Genomic DNA, 15,283 nt, shown 5'->3' with positions numbered 1-15,283 from the left:
AGCCCGTACTCAGTGTCTCTCTCTGCGCTTTGCTTCTGTCTCTCTGGGCTCCACTTTGTTTGGTCTCTCGCTCTCTCAGTCTCTCTCTCTCCGTTCCTCTTTCACACACACACACACACACACACACACAGACGCACGCACGCACACACACACACACACACACACACACACACACACACACACTTTTGTTTTCTTTTGTTTGCATAGCTGTTTAATTTTATCCAATATTTTCTTGTCAAATCCAAACATAAAATGTCATCTGTCCTTCCTGGTAAAAAAAAAATAAAATCCATAGCTGTATTGCCCACTATTGGCACACCATCTATAACATTATCTTCCAGCTCTCTGCATGAAGGCTAACTTCAAGCATTGAAAAGAATTTCACATGATTCAAAATGTCAAGAATTGCACACAGCAAAGAACGAATAAGATGTTAAACTGCTTTTTGTAAAAAAAATAAAATAACGTGAAGAATGGCAAAACTTGAGTCAGTTCCCACCAAATTCCTCAGGGCAGCCTCCTGCTCCGCTGATAGGCTGTGCTGGAATTCCCCGTCTGGTAAAAACAAAAAACAAACATACTGTACATACAACGTTACGTAGGAACCTAATTCTTTGCTTCAACTGTGTGTCCCCCACTTCCAAGCTACACAATCAATGTCAGCCCGAGCAGCCCAAAAACACAAGAGATCAAAGTGCGGACACACTGATTTTAAAAAAAAAATCGCGAAAGGCGAAACTACAACTGTCGACGTCGAATTCACAGAAGGAAACTGAAACTGAACGCACTGCATTTCTTCACCAAGATCGTATACTCGTAGCATCGTCAGTCCACCGCTCGTGGGAAAGGTAGTGCAATAGACAAGCCAGACTAGCGCAGGAGTGGTTGCGCTGAGCAGGATAGCACTCTTTTTTGTATCTCTGTTCTTTTTAACTTTTTGAGCTTGTTTTTAATCCAAACATATCATATCTAAATGTTTTTGGAATCAGAAACCAACAAGGCATAAGATGAAATAGTTTTTAACTCGATTTTGTTAATTTAATTTTAATCATAATTTTCATATTTTTAATTTTCAGAGCTTGTTTTTAATCCAAATATAACATATTTATATGTTTTTGAAATCAGCAATAAATGAAGAATAAGATGCAATTATGTTTTGATCGTTTAAAAAACAAACATTAATTACAATTTTCAGATTCTAAATGACCAAACACACACACAAAATGGGGGTACATTCACAGAGGTTATGAAATTAGAAAGTAAAAAAAACCAGGGACTTAACAGAGAGGAAATCTAAATTTGGGGGGGTCTTAAAAGGGGGGGGGGGGGGGGTTTCCACTGTACTGACAATCAACCGAAACTAACCTAACCATACGGCAACGCTGCTCGACAAGCCTGGGCTCAGCCAGAACAGGCGAGTTGACATCCTGCGGACTCCACAAACGCTCCGCCACGGCTGATCCACGAGGCCTGAGAGTACAGAAAACTTGAGCAAAGGAAAGTTCAGATCCCAATATGTAAGCAAAATAAGTGTTTAAAAAAAACCACCACCAAACCACACAAAAGACTGACATGAACCCGACCGTCCGCACGCACACAGGTAACAAAAAGAAAACAAAAGCGGCCATATTATACTGTAAAGAAAACAGAAACGAACACATACAAGAACACACAAAAATGCTCGCGCACCGCGGGCACACACATACACACCAAACACACACACACAAACACACACACACATACACACACACACACACACACACAGAGACACACACACACACACACACAGTGCCTGGCCTCCCACGTTCAAACACAGAAACGAACACATTTGACATTTTTACCAGGATAAGGGTAGCACATTGGTATCGTCAACATATTCTCCCCACATTGCCAGTTCACCTCCCATCACCAAACTTTTCTGAGCGTCAGTACCTGTGAAAGAAAAAAACAAGAAAGAATAAAAAAATAAAAAAATAAAGGTAAGTTGCTGGCACGTTTGTTATTGACAAAACAATACGTTACAGTCACAAATATATCGACCCAACGGTCTTTCAAGTGCACAGACAAACAATTATTGACAAAAACTTATCTTGATGGAATGTTCGGCCGCTTGCCCGGAAGTCACAAGCGAAGGAATGATTATATATATTATATTATTTTGGATCTGTGAAAGAAAAGCCAACAAACATCGTATTGGTCTCGCTGAGTGGGGTGCTTGTGGCTGACAAGGAAAGGGAGAGATGAGTGGTTATGCGGATTGTTTTTTGGAGCATGTATTCATGTGAAAATGTCGGTATGCATGACTTGAGTGGATACCGTCCTTTTGGACATTTATAAGAATGAATTCCAGGCCGCGGGTAATACCCAATATTGACGGACTGTGTGATGATATATCTTCTGCTATGGTCTGTTGAGACAGTGATATCAAAATCGAGACCCGAGGTCGATATTTTGATATCACTGTCGAAACAGACCAATAACAACAAACTGATAACAACATTAGAAGGAGCAAACGAGAAGAAGAAAAAGAAGAAGACAACATTAGAACAAGACAACCATCACATGACAACAGACACACCCTTAAAGCTGTACGGGTCGCAGGCGTAGTATGTTTTCCAATCCTCTCCATAGCTGATTCTGCTGAGGTACCAGCACGCGGACAGAACCACCTTGTATCCCTGCTCAGTCATTCGGGCCATCTCGTCTGACCAGCTGAAGTTGCGCCACTTCCATACCCCCACCACCGTATCTTCCCTAACCTAATGACACACGAATTGAAAGCGTGAGTATATAAGCTAGGGATGTTGGCAAACACACCATCAAACGCATGTGGGTCACAGGTGTAAAACGTCTTCCAGTCCTCTCCGTAGGTGATGAGGTTGAGGTACCAGCAGGAAGACAGCAGCGTATGGTAGCCTTGTTTCGTCACGTTCGCCATCTCCTTCTGCCAGCCTCCCTTCCATACCATCACCACCGTATCTTCCCTAACCTAATGACACACACGAGTTCAAAGCGTAAGTATATAAGCAAGAGATGTTGGCAAACACACCATCAGACGTATGGTAGCCTTGTTTCGTCACGTTCGCCATCTCCTTCTGCCAGCCTCCCTTCCACACCTCCACCACTGTGTCTGGTATCACCTAAGTTGTAATCAGGAAGAGCTGGTAGATCATAGGAAAACTATGACGGCTTACTAGCGCCAAAAGCTGAGGTTACTGATATCATGTGAACATTTCAATTATGTGGTTTTGGCGCTAGTAAGCCGTCATAGAAAACAAGAATTTATTTCTAGTTATATTCACGGCACTCCCTTAAAAAGTCACCGTTTAAGTCACATTGCCTAAAAAATGGCCAGCACACACCGAAAACAAACATTTCATAGTTAAAATCAACGTCAGGGGAGGGGGATACTTATGTCTTAACTGGCACACGGTTGGGTTGTATCTATATATTTAGTAGATTCCAAACAGAAAGAAAGACTGATTAACTTTTTTTCCCCAAAAATTATCTGCAGTAAGAGATTCCAAAAAGAATTTCACGACAAACTTTGCCTGGATAAAACATTTGAAAGAAAAAAATCGTTCAGCATTTTCTAGTAAAGACAGGGTTAGGTAACAGATGTCCTTATCTGTGAGTCCTGGAAAACATTGTGGTTACTATCAATCTGAGATCTTACCTTGGCTCCATTGTCAATCACTTCTTGCCAGATCATGTAGCCCCGCCCCAGAGAGTTGATGATATCCAGCAAACTGAAAATCAAAACACTCAACGGTTCATTTGTGACAGTCCAATGTACCACGGAGGAAACAGTGAAAAGGTAGGTCAAAGGGTTGGTTCGGCTCGTATAGCTGTATTGGTACAACTATTTACCTTTTGTCGTAGTGGAGTGTGTAAACAGTCAAATGTGCTCGTGTAATCGGATATCCAAATGTATGACTACAGACACCTTAAAACTAGTGCTGCCAGTAAAACGAAGCTTATAACGGGGACGTCAGTTCGTATTCCCGCAAAAAAGTGTCCGAGATTCACCGACAGAGATTGTAACCCAGATTATGTGCAAATTATGTGTACACAAATTAAGATGAGGTATTGGCAAAAAGAAATAAATCAAAATCAATTGGAAACTTAACAAGAAGGGCAAAGCCCATACGACTCACATACTTGACCTAAACCTAGCAATGACATCATACACTAAGAACTGCTTTACACATTTTTCCTACCAAAATACATGTGACCCAAGGTCAAGGTCATCCAAAGTCATGCAACACAAAGCTGTTAATTCAAGACATAGGAAGTACAATGGTGCTTATTGGCTCTTTCTACCATGAGATATGGTCACTTTTAGTGGTTCACTACCTTATTTTGGTCACATTTCATAAGGGTCAAAGTGACCTTGACCTTGATCATATGTGACCAAATGTGTCTCATGATGAAAGCATAACATGTGCCCCACATAATTTTTCAGTTTGAAACAGTTATCTTCCATAGTTCAGGGTCAAGGTCACTTCAAAATATGTATACAATCCAACTTTGAAGAGCTCCTGTGACCTTGACCTTGAAGCAAGGTAAACCAAACTGGTATCAAAAGATGGGGCTTACTTTGCCCTATATATCATATATAGGTGAGGTATTCAATCTCAAAAACTTCAGACAAAATGTGAAAAATGTGAAAAATAGCTGTTTTTTAGGCAACATTTATGGCCCCTGCGACCTTGACCTTGAAGCAAGGTCAAGATGCTATGTATGTTTTTGGGGGCCTTGTCATCATACACCATCTTGCCAAATTTGGTACTGATAGACTGAATAGTGTCCAAGAAATATCCAACGTTAAAGTTTTCCGGACGGACGGACGGACGGACGTCCGGACGTCCGGACGTCCGGACGTCCGGACGGACGGACGGACGACTCGGGTGAGTACATAGACTCACTTTTGCTTAGCATGTGAGTCAAAAAGGGGTTATTATGGTAAACCCAAAACAGTATGACTCACTTTTGCATGTAATACTCCTCTAGCTTTGCGTAGTTGTCACCAAACCCCATTTTCTGCATGAAGTCACCTACAGCTGGGTTGGATTGCCTGTGTGTAAACAAGCAACACATAAACACAATTATACAAGCTTGCGGCAGTGAAGTGATCAGAAACATCCCCAAGATCACACTTAAAATTCTCGAGATTCAAATACAACACCCCCCCCCCCCCCCCCTGCTTTTGTGAGTATTTCTCAGTACAAATGTTGAATATACCTCTGTAAGAATCCCCCGCCTTCGTTTTGTTAGGACACGTCCCTCTTGCATACTCCACCATCAGACCAACTCCGGGAATCACTCTGTCGGCTTTGTATGGGCTGTGAAAGAGTGAATACTCTTGCTTTTCTTGAGGCAAACTTTCCACACGTGCTCCCTTGTCCACGTGTTTCGGACACACCCCTCACTAATGACTGACCTATAATGCCAGATGGGAAAGTTTGCCTCAATAAAAGAAGAGTATTCACTTTTTCACAAGCCATACAAACTGGACAGAGTAACTGTTATTTCCTGAACATCGTCTATTTTAAGATCTAGTTTTCTCAGATTGTGGTAGGTCTTTTGGGAAAGGGGTGGAGGAGAAGGGGGGGGAGGGGGTGGGTGGAGGAGAATGGTGGGGGTTGGTCGGGGGGGGGGGGGGGGGGGTGCACTGCACTACATGTACTGACCAGCAAGTGAAGTTGACTTCGTCCCCACCCACGTGGATGTATTGGTCAGGAAAGACAGACGCCACCTCGGTGAAGAACTCCTTGAGGAACGTGAAGGTGGAGTTCTTGGTGGGGTCTGCAGGGCCGTACATCCCGTTCCGCGTCCCCCCGCTGTAGCACTCGGAGAGAAAGCCCTTCTGACCCTCCTCCCATGATCGTGCATGGCCTGGTAAACAGTGGAAGACATGCAGTGGTAAACATGAAATGTAGCGCTCAGAGAGATAGCCCTTCTGACCTCCTCCCTTGATCGTGCATGGCCTGGTAAACAGTGGTAAACATGCAGTGGTAAACATGAAATCTAGCGCTCAGAGAGAAAGCCCTTCTGTCCCTCCTCCACGACCGTCTTTCTTTCTTTATTTGGTGTTTAACGTCGTTTTCAACCACAAAGGTTATATCGCGACGGCTCCACGACCGTGCATGACCTGTTAAACAGTAGGCTTACAGAAGTGGTAGACATTCTGTGGTAAACATGAAATATATTCTACACAAGATAGTATCAAGGCAAGACGGGCGCAATGGTTTAGTGGATAAGACGTGGGCCTCCTAAGCCGACCGCGCCTGGTGAATTAGGGGTGGACATGTTCCGATCTCCTGGGCACGGTCAACTTATGTGCAGACCTGCTAGTGCCTTATCCCCCTTCGTGTGTACACGCAAGCACAAGAGCAAGTGTACACGGAAAAAAATCCTGTAATCCATGTGAGAGTTCGGTGGGTTATAGAAACACTAAAATACCCAGCATAATTCCCCCGAAAGCGGCGTACTGCTGCCTAAATGGTGGGATAAATGATTATGCAAAAAGTTGATCTTTGCAGTGTATTAATGTTCGATTAAGCTTCTTTTTTTTTATCGTGTCTTTGTTTTTATTTAAATGCGATATGGTGCCAAAATAAAAATGTCCATGTTTGTGTAAAATGAAAATGGACAGTAACGTTTTCTTATCTTATCTTATCTTATCTATCTATCATACCTGGAGTATCAAACTCTGCCATCACACGAATGCCTCGAAGACGAGCGAACTCGATGATCTCCTGAATGTCTGAAGGTGTGTAGATGTGGGACCCAGGGTAAAAGGATCCCTGGAGCGAGAAACGACTGGTTTTATACACTGAGACATTCAGTAACACCATCAGCTCTTGCTCAGTGTGAAAACTGACATGTATATTCTTTTATAATGCAAAAATGTGAGTATACGCTGCAACATGTTACAAATGTTTAACACATCCTGTGAAATCATTGTTATCAAATCACAACAACAGCAGCAAAGAGCAGCAGCAACAAGAACAACGACGACAACAGCACAAGCATCAACAACAACGTGACACCAATCACAACGTGAAAACAACAACAACAACAACAACAACAACAAGACAACGACGACGACAACAACAACAACAACAACACCAGCAGCAGCAGCAACAGCAACATCTACCTTATTGCTGAGTTCTGGGAAAGCTCTGCTCTCATAAGGGAAAGAAGGGTCGTCCACAATGTGCCAGTGAAACACATTCAGTTTGTTCTGGGCCATGGCGTCCTGCATTAAAAAAATATTTAAAAAAACTGTTAAAATCATTGATGATTATGTGTCAACTCTTAATCCCCCAGGAATAAGATTTGGACAAAAGCATACAGACATCGAGTGCCTTCCTAAATGCACTGCTCACCATTCACATAATCACAGCAAAACATCAAAATATGAGCAATACAAGACGTTGTTAAAGTTTTTGCTCTCTCTCTCTCTCTCTCTCTCTCTCTCTCTCTCTCTCTCTCTCTCTCTCTCTCTCTCTCTCTCTCTCTCTCTCTCTCTCTCTCTCTCTCTCTCTCTCTCTCTCTCATACATTAGGGCAGGCACAGACACAGAAGCACAGACACAAAAACACAGACAGACAGACACGCACGCACACGCACACACACACACACACACACACACCACATACACGCACACACACACACGCACACACACTCACACACACAATCACACACACACACACACACACACACACACACATACACAGCCTGCAACCTACCAGGTTTTGTAAGAGAGTTCTTTTGGGCAGAAAATGACGTCCCGTATCCAACAGCATCCCGCGGTGAACGAAACGCGGTTTGTCCGTAATACTTGTGTCGTTCACCACAAACTGCAACAATCAGTTTACTTACATCGTTCACTGGCTGCTTTAATAAAACAAACAGCAACAAACAAACAAACAAAAACCGGCTCATACTGAATAAGCATCGCCGCTCTAAGGTTCCTATTGCTGATTCTTTCGTGTATCAGTCTTCGCTTTTTTTCCACTGTGTTGTCATAAAACTGACAAAGGATCACACTAAATCTATTTGTGTAGAAAAAAAGTTTCTTTAAAAACATCATGACACTTTCACTTGCGTGTCTTTGGTTGCTTGGCATCTTTGTTTCTTTCCTTTCATCTTTCTTTTTCTCTTTCTCTAGAATTACCGATGCATATAAGTACTGTACTGTTACTTCAAACTGTGCTTGCTATTCAGTCCACACACACACACACACACACACACACACACACACACAAATACACCACACACACATAAACATACACACATAAGCCTGTATTCACTTACTGAAAAGGAAATGTTGTACTACAGTAGAACCCCTCTCTAGCGACCTTGAAAATGTTGACAAAAATCGGTCCTTATGGAGGGGGGTCCTTACAGAGGGAGGGGGCGGGGCCACAAAGAAAGTCACCTCAGATTTTCTTAAAAAAAGAAAACAGAGAAGTTTGAGTTGCCGACGACCGTTTCCTCAAGCAAACTGCTTCGATTTCATGTTTGACATTGTCGATGGTGTCCACCAGTTCTGGTGCATGTTTCAATGCAAAAAGAGTTAGTTTCTGAGCAAGCATTTCTTTACAGCAGTCCCTGCAATGATGAAGGCCCTCCGAGAAAGAGAGTGAAAAATCGGCCACCGTTCTCAGCATCGCGTATCTGTGTGTAACCTCTTTCATTGAAAAGATACTCTTGTTTCCCTGCAGCCTTGACCAGTGAGTCGGTTACCTAATCTGTGAACCAAGTTTCAAGTTTCAAGTTTTATTTATTCCAATAAAACCCCGTGAGGGTACATGGAAAATTAAAAAACACAATAAAAACACATTTCATTCAACACCAAATAAAAGGAACCAAACCTTCAGTTGTGTTGCTTTGTCAAAAGTTAGACACAGTCAACTAGTTTTGCTCTGAGTGAACAGTGCAGCTGGCCTCAATTAGCCGGTGACACCTCTCTGGCCACAGCACCAAACAGTACATGGCTGGGGGGAGAGAGAGAGAGAGAGAGAGGGGGGGGGGGGGGTAGCTGGCTAAACTCAGTGGGGTGTCCGGTGTCACTGAAGTCAGCAGGAAGAGCATTGGAGAGAAATAGAGAGGTGTACTCTTCCAAACATCAGTTGTCAGCGCTTAGGGTAGTCAGTGAGGGAGAGTGAGAGCGGTTTGTGTACAGTCCGACTGAAGAGTGAAAAGTCACTGCCACAAGATCGGCATGCAGTCAATAAAGCCAGACAAGAAGAATGATTATGACATGCGGCTCTATCTGCTGGTTTTTTTATTCAAACTGGTTTTCAACGCTGCTTTGGTATGATGTCAGTGCATGGTGAGTGCGTTCACTGCCTTGTCACCACTTCCCCACCTTTTTCAGAATGTTTTCTTGGAGTTGGATAATTCTTTGAATTTGCGATTTTCCAACATCAAGACTTTTTGCAATCGCGATGGCAGTTTCTCCCTTTTTGTGTCTGTTCACAACATTCACTCGATTCTCGAGAGTTAAATATTTTCTTTTCTTTGTAGACGCCATGTCGATCTCCACTGCTCTTCTGTCCAAAGACTGTCTATTCTGACTGAATTGAACGGTGTGTGTTGGTCACGTGAGTTTGTTTTCTCGATGATTGGTTTGTGATGTTTACTTAGCCCACCCAACCATCACACCTCTCAGCGGTTAATTAGTGCCTTTGCTTACGCAAGACGGTTATAACTGGTTATAACCGGTTTGTCAGTGATGCGTTACGCTGACTGAGTCTTGGCTTTGTCTGACAAAGTCGTTACACAAGCTGTTAGGTCGGTCCTTAGACGTTAGAGCGGGGTGGTCGCTACACTGGTGACAACTATATAAGGAAACACATCGGTTAAAAAAAAAAGGGTCGTTGTGGCGGGGTAGTCCTTAGAGAGGGGGGTCGTTGTGAGGGGTTCTACTGTACTTGTAAACCTCATTCTCAGCTTTCTTCGCTCCATCCATCACTCCCCCCCCCCCCACCCACCCCTCTCTACCCAAACAAATATAAATCACTGACCTCCCCTGAATTAGTTGTGTAGACAAGCTGAACGAACGTTTCCAGTCCCCACAGCGCTCCCCACACTTCTTGCGCCTTCAGCGTGGCCTGGCCGCCACTCACGTCCAGAGCGTCTGCAACCAGTCCATGTCATCCTACACTGACCAGTGTAACTTTATCAAGTTTGATGTGGTCAAAATATGTGCTTTTACTGCATGCTGTGAGAGTGATTACTTCAAAGTTTCTTACAGAATTTCTCCTGAGGCATTCATTGTCAAGAAATGTAACGAACTAAGTGTATTTAGGTGTAAATAATTAAAATGAATGTGCTTTTACTGCATGTGATCATAGCGGTTGTGAGAATGAGTGCTTCGAAGTTTTCTGACAGAATTTCTTCTGTATACATGCATTCATTGTCAAGTAATGTAACAACTAAGAGAATTTGGGGGAAGCTGAACTGTTAAGGAGGGTGTGGGACATGTTGTGTTTTCTGCATACACAATTATATACAGCACGCACGCACACGCGCAAGCGCACACACACACACACACACAAACACACACACACAAACACACACACACACAAAAACACACACACACACACACACACACACACACGCACACCGTGCACACACAAACACAGTCACACACACCGACAGACACACACACCGACAGATAGACAACACACGCCCAGCACGCACGCACGCACGCACGCACGCACGCACACAAACACAAACACACACACGCACTCACGCACGCACACACACACACACACACACACACGCACACACATCTACCATATTTGCAAGTGGACTGATATTTCACTGCAAGAAAATTCCATGGCCTGTAAACCCAGTTTGCGTTATCTTTGATAATATCAGTCTTGTTCTTGAACTAAGTACTGAACACAGTACTTTTATCAAGATGAAGGGTGCAGATAATAATAAACCTTGGTACAATTTCGACAGCTTGTGTCAATGGGAACTCTTTTGTCGTGTGAAGAATCGTATACACGCACAGTTCCAACTGCATATCATTAGGCCAAACAAAAATATATGTTGGTTTAGGGTAACCCGACCGACCCTATTTTTTCCCGCCGACCCTAAAACTTTTTTTTCATTTCTCAAAAAACTCAAAAACTTTGGCGCATTTTGCGAACCATACCGAGACTAAGGGAAATAATAACCTCCTTTAAAATCGACCAAATTAAAAAGAAAAAATATCTTTTTCAAAAAGCCGACCTACCGACCCTATTTTTTGGGGTCACGCTACCCTAAACCAACATATATTTTTGTTTGGCCTTACATACATGTACCAGCTAAACTGCCATTCAGACTCAGCTGTGATTATTTCATACCACCCATCCACATGCAGGTCAAATATAAAAACAATTAACTACAATATGCTGATTGTGTAATACTTCTGCACTATTAATGTAGAGTACTCATGTTTTAATTATCTGCTCATAAGATGGTCACTGTGGCAAATCATTGGCTACAACACGGGAGCCAGAGGTCAAAGCCAACATAAGTGTTACAAAAGGCCCAGTAGTTTTAACTTGTGATCAAAACGAGAGAAAAAAAGAGAGAGAGAGAGAGAGAGAGAGAGACAGAGAGAGACAGAGACAGAGAGAGACAGAGACAGAGAGAGAGAGAGGAGGAGAAGGAGAGAGAGAGACTCAGAGAGAGAGACTCAGACAGAGAGACAGAGAGAGAGAGAGGGGAAGAGGGAGAGAGAGAGACTGAGAGAGAGAGAGAGGGGGAGAGTAGGAAAGAGAGAGAAACAGAGAGACAGAGAGGGGGGAGAGAGAGAGGGAGAAAGAGAGACTGAGAGGGAGAGAGACAGAGAGAGAGAGAGAGAGAGCGACAGAGACAGACAGGGACAGAGAGAGAGACAGAGAACGACAGAGAGAGCTAGTGACCGACAGTCAAGGAAGTGCCCCCCCCCCCCCCTTTTAAGACCTTGCTTTTTCACGTTTTCTGTTCGCAACTTCTGTACACTTGCTATCATTTGAAGACTCCCTCTTGATCGGATCCAGTGTTTACGATGTCTGAGTTAAATTATAAGTTCCATCCGACAGATAGTTTACATTCAATTCAGATGACACTCTGAATGACTTACAGGACTCGTCTGATTCCAGACTTGGGTAGATCCTCCCTTCGCATGGCGTGGAGACCTGAACAGACAATTGCTGCAGTAGGGCATTTTCCTGCCCCCGCAACTGCTGCATAAACCTGAGGTTGTTCTGTCTGAAGATAAGAACAAAGTCAGTCAGGAACTGTTGGTATACAATTGCTTTCGTGCGTATGTGAACTTCTTCCAAACAATTATAGAATCACTTTTTCTACCTAAGACCAGGCCAGGCTTTTACGGAGGCTAAGACCGTCCCTACACTTAGTCACATACCAACAATCAACACCATGACATGCAGACTAGTGAGAATGTTTCAATTAGTTCTTTGTGCAGATTGACACTCAGTATTGTCATGTACAACAAAATACACCTTCACAGAAAACAGCCAAGTTGAGGATTTTGGGTAGTCAGTCTCGGGAACGGGAAGCAGCCCATGCATCTGTTAGGCCAAAAAAAAAAATAGGTCTGTTTACGGTAACATAGGCCCAAAAAATAGGGTCGGTAGGTCGGGATTGGTTTTTTTTGTTTTTTTTCCCCAAAAAACCATATTTTTACGTTATTTTGCAAAAAAAACAAGATTTTTTTTCTTTTTTTCCCAAATGCCAAAAAAAAGTCTAGGGTCGCGCGAAAAAACTAGGGTCGGTCGGGTTACCGTAAACAGACCTATTTTTTTTTTTGGCCTTAGCCCACGTGAAAGCTTGGCCAGATCACAGGCGAAGGTATCGTCCACTGAGGGCCCCAAAGGGTTTAAAATCGTGATCGTGATTGGCGGTTTTTGACCTTTCTGTGACCGTGATTGCCGAAATTTCCATTTCTGTGATCGTGATGGGACTTTGCCCGTGATCCGTGATGACAAAAAAATCAAGTCTCGTGATCGTGATCGTCATTTGTTTTCGTGATCGTGATGGGCATTAATGCAAAGCATTTTATTTTCAACGTACAATTTTCACAGCTGTATCACTCTATGATCCTCTATTCGTCAAGGTGTTTGTGATCGTGAAAACAAAAATCAAGGCAACTGTGATCGTGAAAGCTAAAATTTCCCTTCCCGTGATCGTGATGATACCCCCCCTTTGGGGCCCTCTCCACTGGACTACTACTATCACAGAAAGCTAGTCTTTCTGTTATAGTAGTAGTCCAGTGGACGATACCTTCGCCTGTAGCCAGATCTAAGATGCATTGTTAAGCCTAATCGTTTACACAGCAGGGGCGGATTAGGGGGGTGGTTACAGGGGTTCCGGACACCCCCCCCCCCCCCCGGCTGTCAAACAAAAGAAGATTTAATACTAACTTTAAAAGAAACAAGAAATTCCTTCGAGGTAGGAAAAACACCCCCGTTGGTCAAAGGGAAATAACCATTCTCACTGCACCCATTCTCACTGCCACCAACTGAGAAGGTTCTTTCCCTTTGACCATGAATATGTTTCTCTATAAGTCCTTGTAGAATCTTAATCCACCAATAACTCCCTAACCGTGTGTTTGACTGGTCCCAATTTTTGTAAGGACCGTCTCAGGAATTTATAGAACCTGTTCACCAAGTTTGGTGACGATCGGTCCGTTCATTCTTGAGATCTATATGCGAACACAAACACACAAACACATCGACCGAAACCTATACACACCCCTATACAGGGGGTGTAATAATGAGTGGCTGCTGACACTTGATCAGTGTTTAAAATCAAGGATAAGCCATAAACTGTTTCATAAAATAGTTAAAACTCTTGCCCATGTACCCCACAAGGGTCTACCCCTGGAACCCAGGTTCAAGTGTAACTCCCCCCCCCTCCCCCTCTGACTTAACTGCTCCGCCCCTGCACAGTAGGTGGTTTAAAAATAAATAAATATTGCCTTGCCTTGCCTTGCAATGAATGTGCCTTTAAGTGTGATTATTAACAAGGGAATTCAACCGTACCTGAACCTAAGTGGCCCCACCACAAGGAGTCTCTCAGAGTGCTGTTTAAACGCCGCTTCTCTGTAGCGAATGTACGCCTCTCGCAAGATGTCGCAGTCGTTGCCTTGAGTGGCGAAACGGAAAGTGGCGGCATCAATGGTGTTAAGCTGACCGCCAGCTTTGTAGCTCATAGGCATCGGCCATGGCTGACCCCTTGAGGGTGCAGTGGGTATCTCCTGCGCCTGGGACACAGCAGAAAACAGAAAACCCCAGAAGAGAAATAAAAGCATCTTCATCGTCCCTCCTGTCATTTTGCGTTGATCACCCTACGTACGATGTGTCTGGAAACACCTTCGCGCGGAGGGGTTTTGCGGCCAGCCCAGCAAAGATAAAGAGGGAAAAGTTTCTCGACTCTCGCGGCAGCAAGCACTATGTCTCTAGACTGTGTTTGGAATAATGGGCCACCGGTACAAACAAAAGATCGTCAGTGTGCGCTTCTGTATCTTTTGTTAGTGAGAGAAGAAGGCCATGGAAAGGTTTGTATGATATATGTCAAGGTCAAGTGGTACCTGCCACGATGATAGGACACCTGAAGAATGTGTCCAAAAGCCAAAAGGACCCTACATTGCAGGTGGCCTGTTATTACAGGTAATCATAAATTTAGGTCATGATAAGGGACAAGGGGACAACAGAAAGTGTCCCGTTTCTTAAGAGGTGGCCTCTCATCGCAGGGGCCTCACATTGATCAGTGAAGTCACAGGTATCACTGTCATAGCAAAAGTGACAGTTGATTAGGGACACAAGGACACTGTTAAGAAAAAACAAAGTGTGCTATTGTTTATATCAATCATATCGAAATGTGTGATAAGCCGGGTCTATCAGTCTCATGAATTATCAGCGTTTTGTCCTATGACAAACGTGTCAAAATGGTCCAGTGTAAGTACAGCTTCTAAAGAATGAATCAGAATTGATGTTTTGTTTTTCTTCTTTCATTTTTGCTGTTTTGACTTTCTCTGTTATCTTTTCTTGTGTATGTTTTGTTCCTGCATCAGCAATTTCTGCATACTGTCATTGCAATTAACCTGTTACTGTTTGATCCCCCCTGTGTTTATCTTTTTTCTTCATGTCTCACCAACTATAAGTGTCATCTTAATGAATAGACAGACCCCCCACACACACACACACAGACACACACACACACACACACACACACACAGATCATATATGCATTAACTGCTTTA

General features: G+C 43.4%; 1 protein-coding gene across 4 annotated transcripts; it reads right to left on the bottom strand.

Annotated features, from left to right (window-relative positions):
- Positions 1-450: 450 nt before the first annotated feature.
- LOC138948918 (beta-hexosaminidase subunit alpha-like) lies at positions 451-15,267 on the bottom strand. Of its 4 annotated transcripts, none has more exons than XM_070320566.1 (13): positions 14,064-15,225; positions 12,140-12,267; positions 10,041-10,153; positions 7,758-7,868; positions 7,163-7,264; positions 6,701-6,809; positions 5,694-5,898; positions 4,991-5,077; positions 3,677-3,749; positions 2,818-2,989; positions 1,842-1,932; positions 1,366-1,470; positions 451-555 (listed from the first exon to the last, which is right to left on the bottom strand). In XM_070320566.1, exons 1-13 carry the CDS (start codon positions 14,351-14,353, stop codon positions 489-491), a joined length of 1,653 nt encoding a protein of 550 aa, XP_070176667.1. In that variant the 5' UTR covers positions 14,354-15,225; the 3' UTR covers positions 451-488. The 4 variants fall into 4 exon arrangements, with proteins under 4 accessions (XP_070176667.1, XP_070176657.1, XP_070176677.1 ...); XM_070320556.1 differs by lacking the exon at positions 2,818-2,989 and adding an exon at positions 2,579-2,759 and having other exon boundaries at positions 14,064-15,214; XM_070320576.1 differs by lacking the exon at positions 2,818-2,989 and adding an exon at positions 2,579-2,759 and having other exon boundaries at positions 12,140-12,263; positions 14,064-14,169.
- Between the last annotated feature and the right edge of the window lie 16 nt (positions 15,268-15,283).

Source organism: Littorina saxatilis, linkage group LG1 (genome assembly GCF_037325665.1).
Source record: "Littorina saxatilis isolate snail1 linkage group LG1, US_GU_Lsax_2.0, whole genome shotgun sequence".
Classification (NCBI taxonomy): Eukaryota; Metazoa; Mollusca; class Gastropoda; order Littorinimorpha; family Littorinidae; genus Littorina; species Littorina saxatilis.
Note: the sequence above shows the minus strand (reverse complement) of the source record. Positions and strands in the feature narration are given on the sequence as shown.

Coding starts and splice junctions, on each gene's coding strand:
- LOC138948918 (XM_070320556.1), bottom strand. CDS start 14,353: ATGACAGGAGGGACGATGAAGATGCTTTTATTTCTCTTCTGGGGTTTT. Junction 7,869..10,040: donor ACACAACTAATTCAGGGGAG/GTCAGTGATTTA, acceptor TGATTGTTGCAG/TTTGTGGTGAACGACACAAG. Junction 1,471..1,841: donor AATGTGCTACCCTTATCCTG/GTAAAAATGTCA, acceptor CTGTACTCTCAG/GCCTCGTGGATCAGCCGTGG.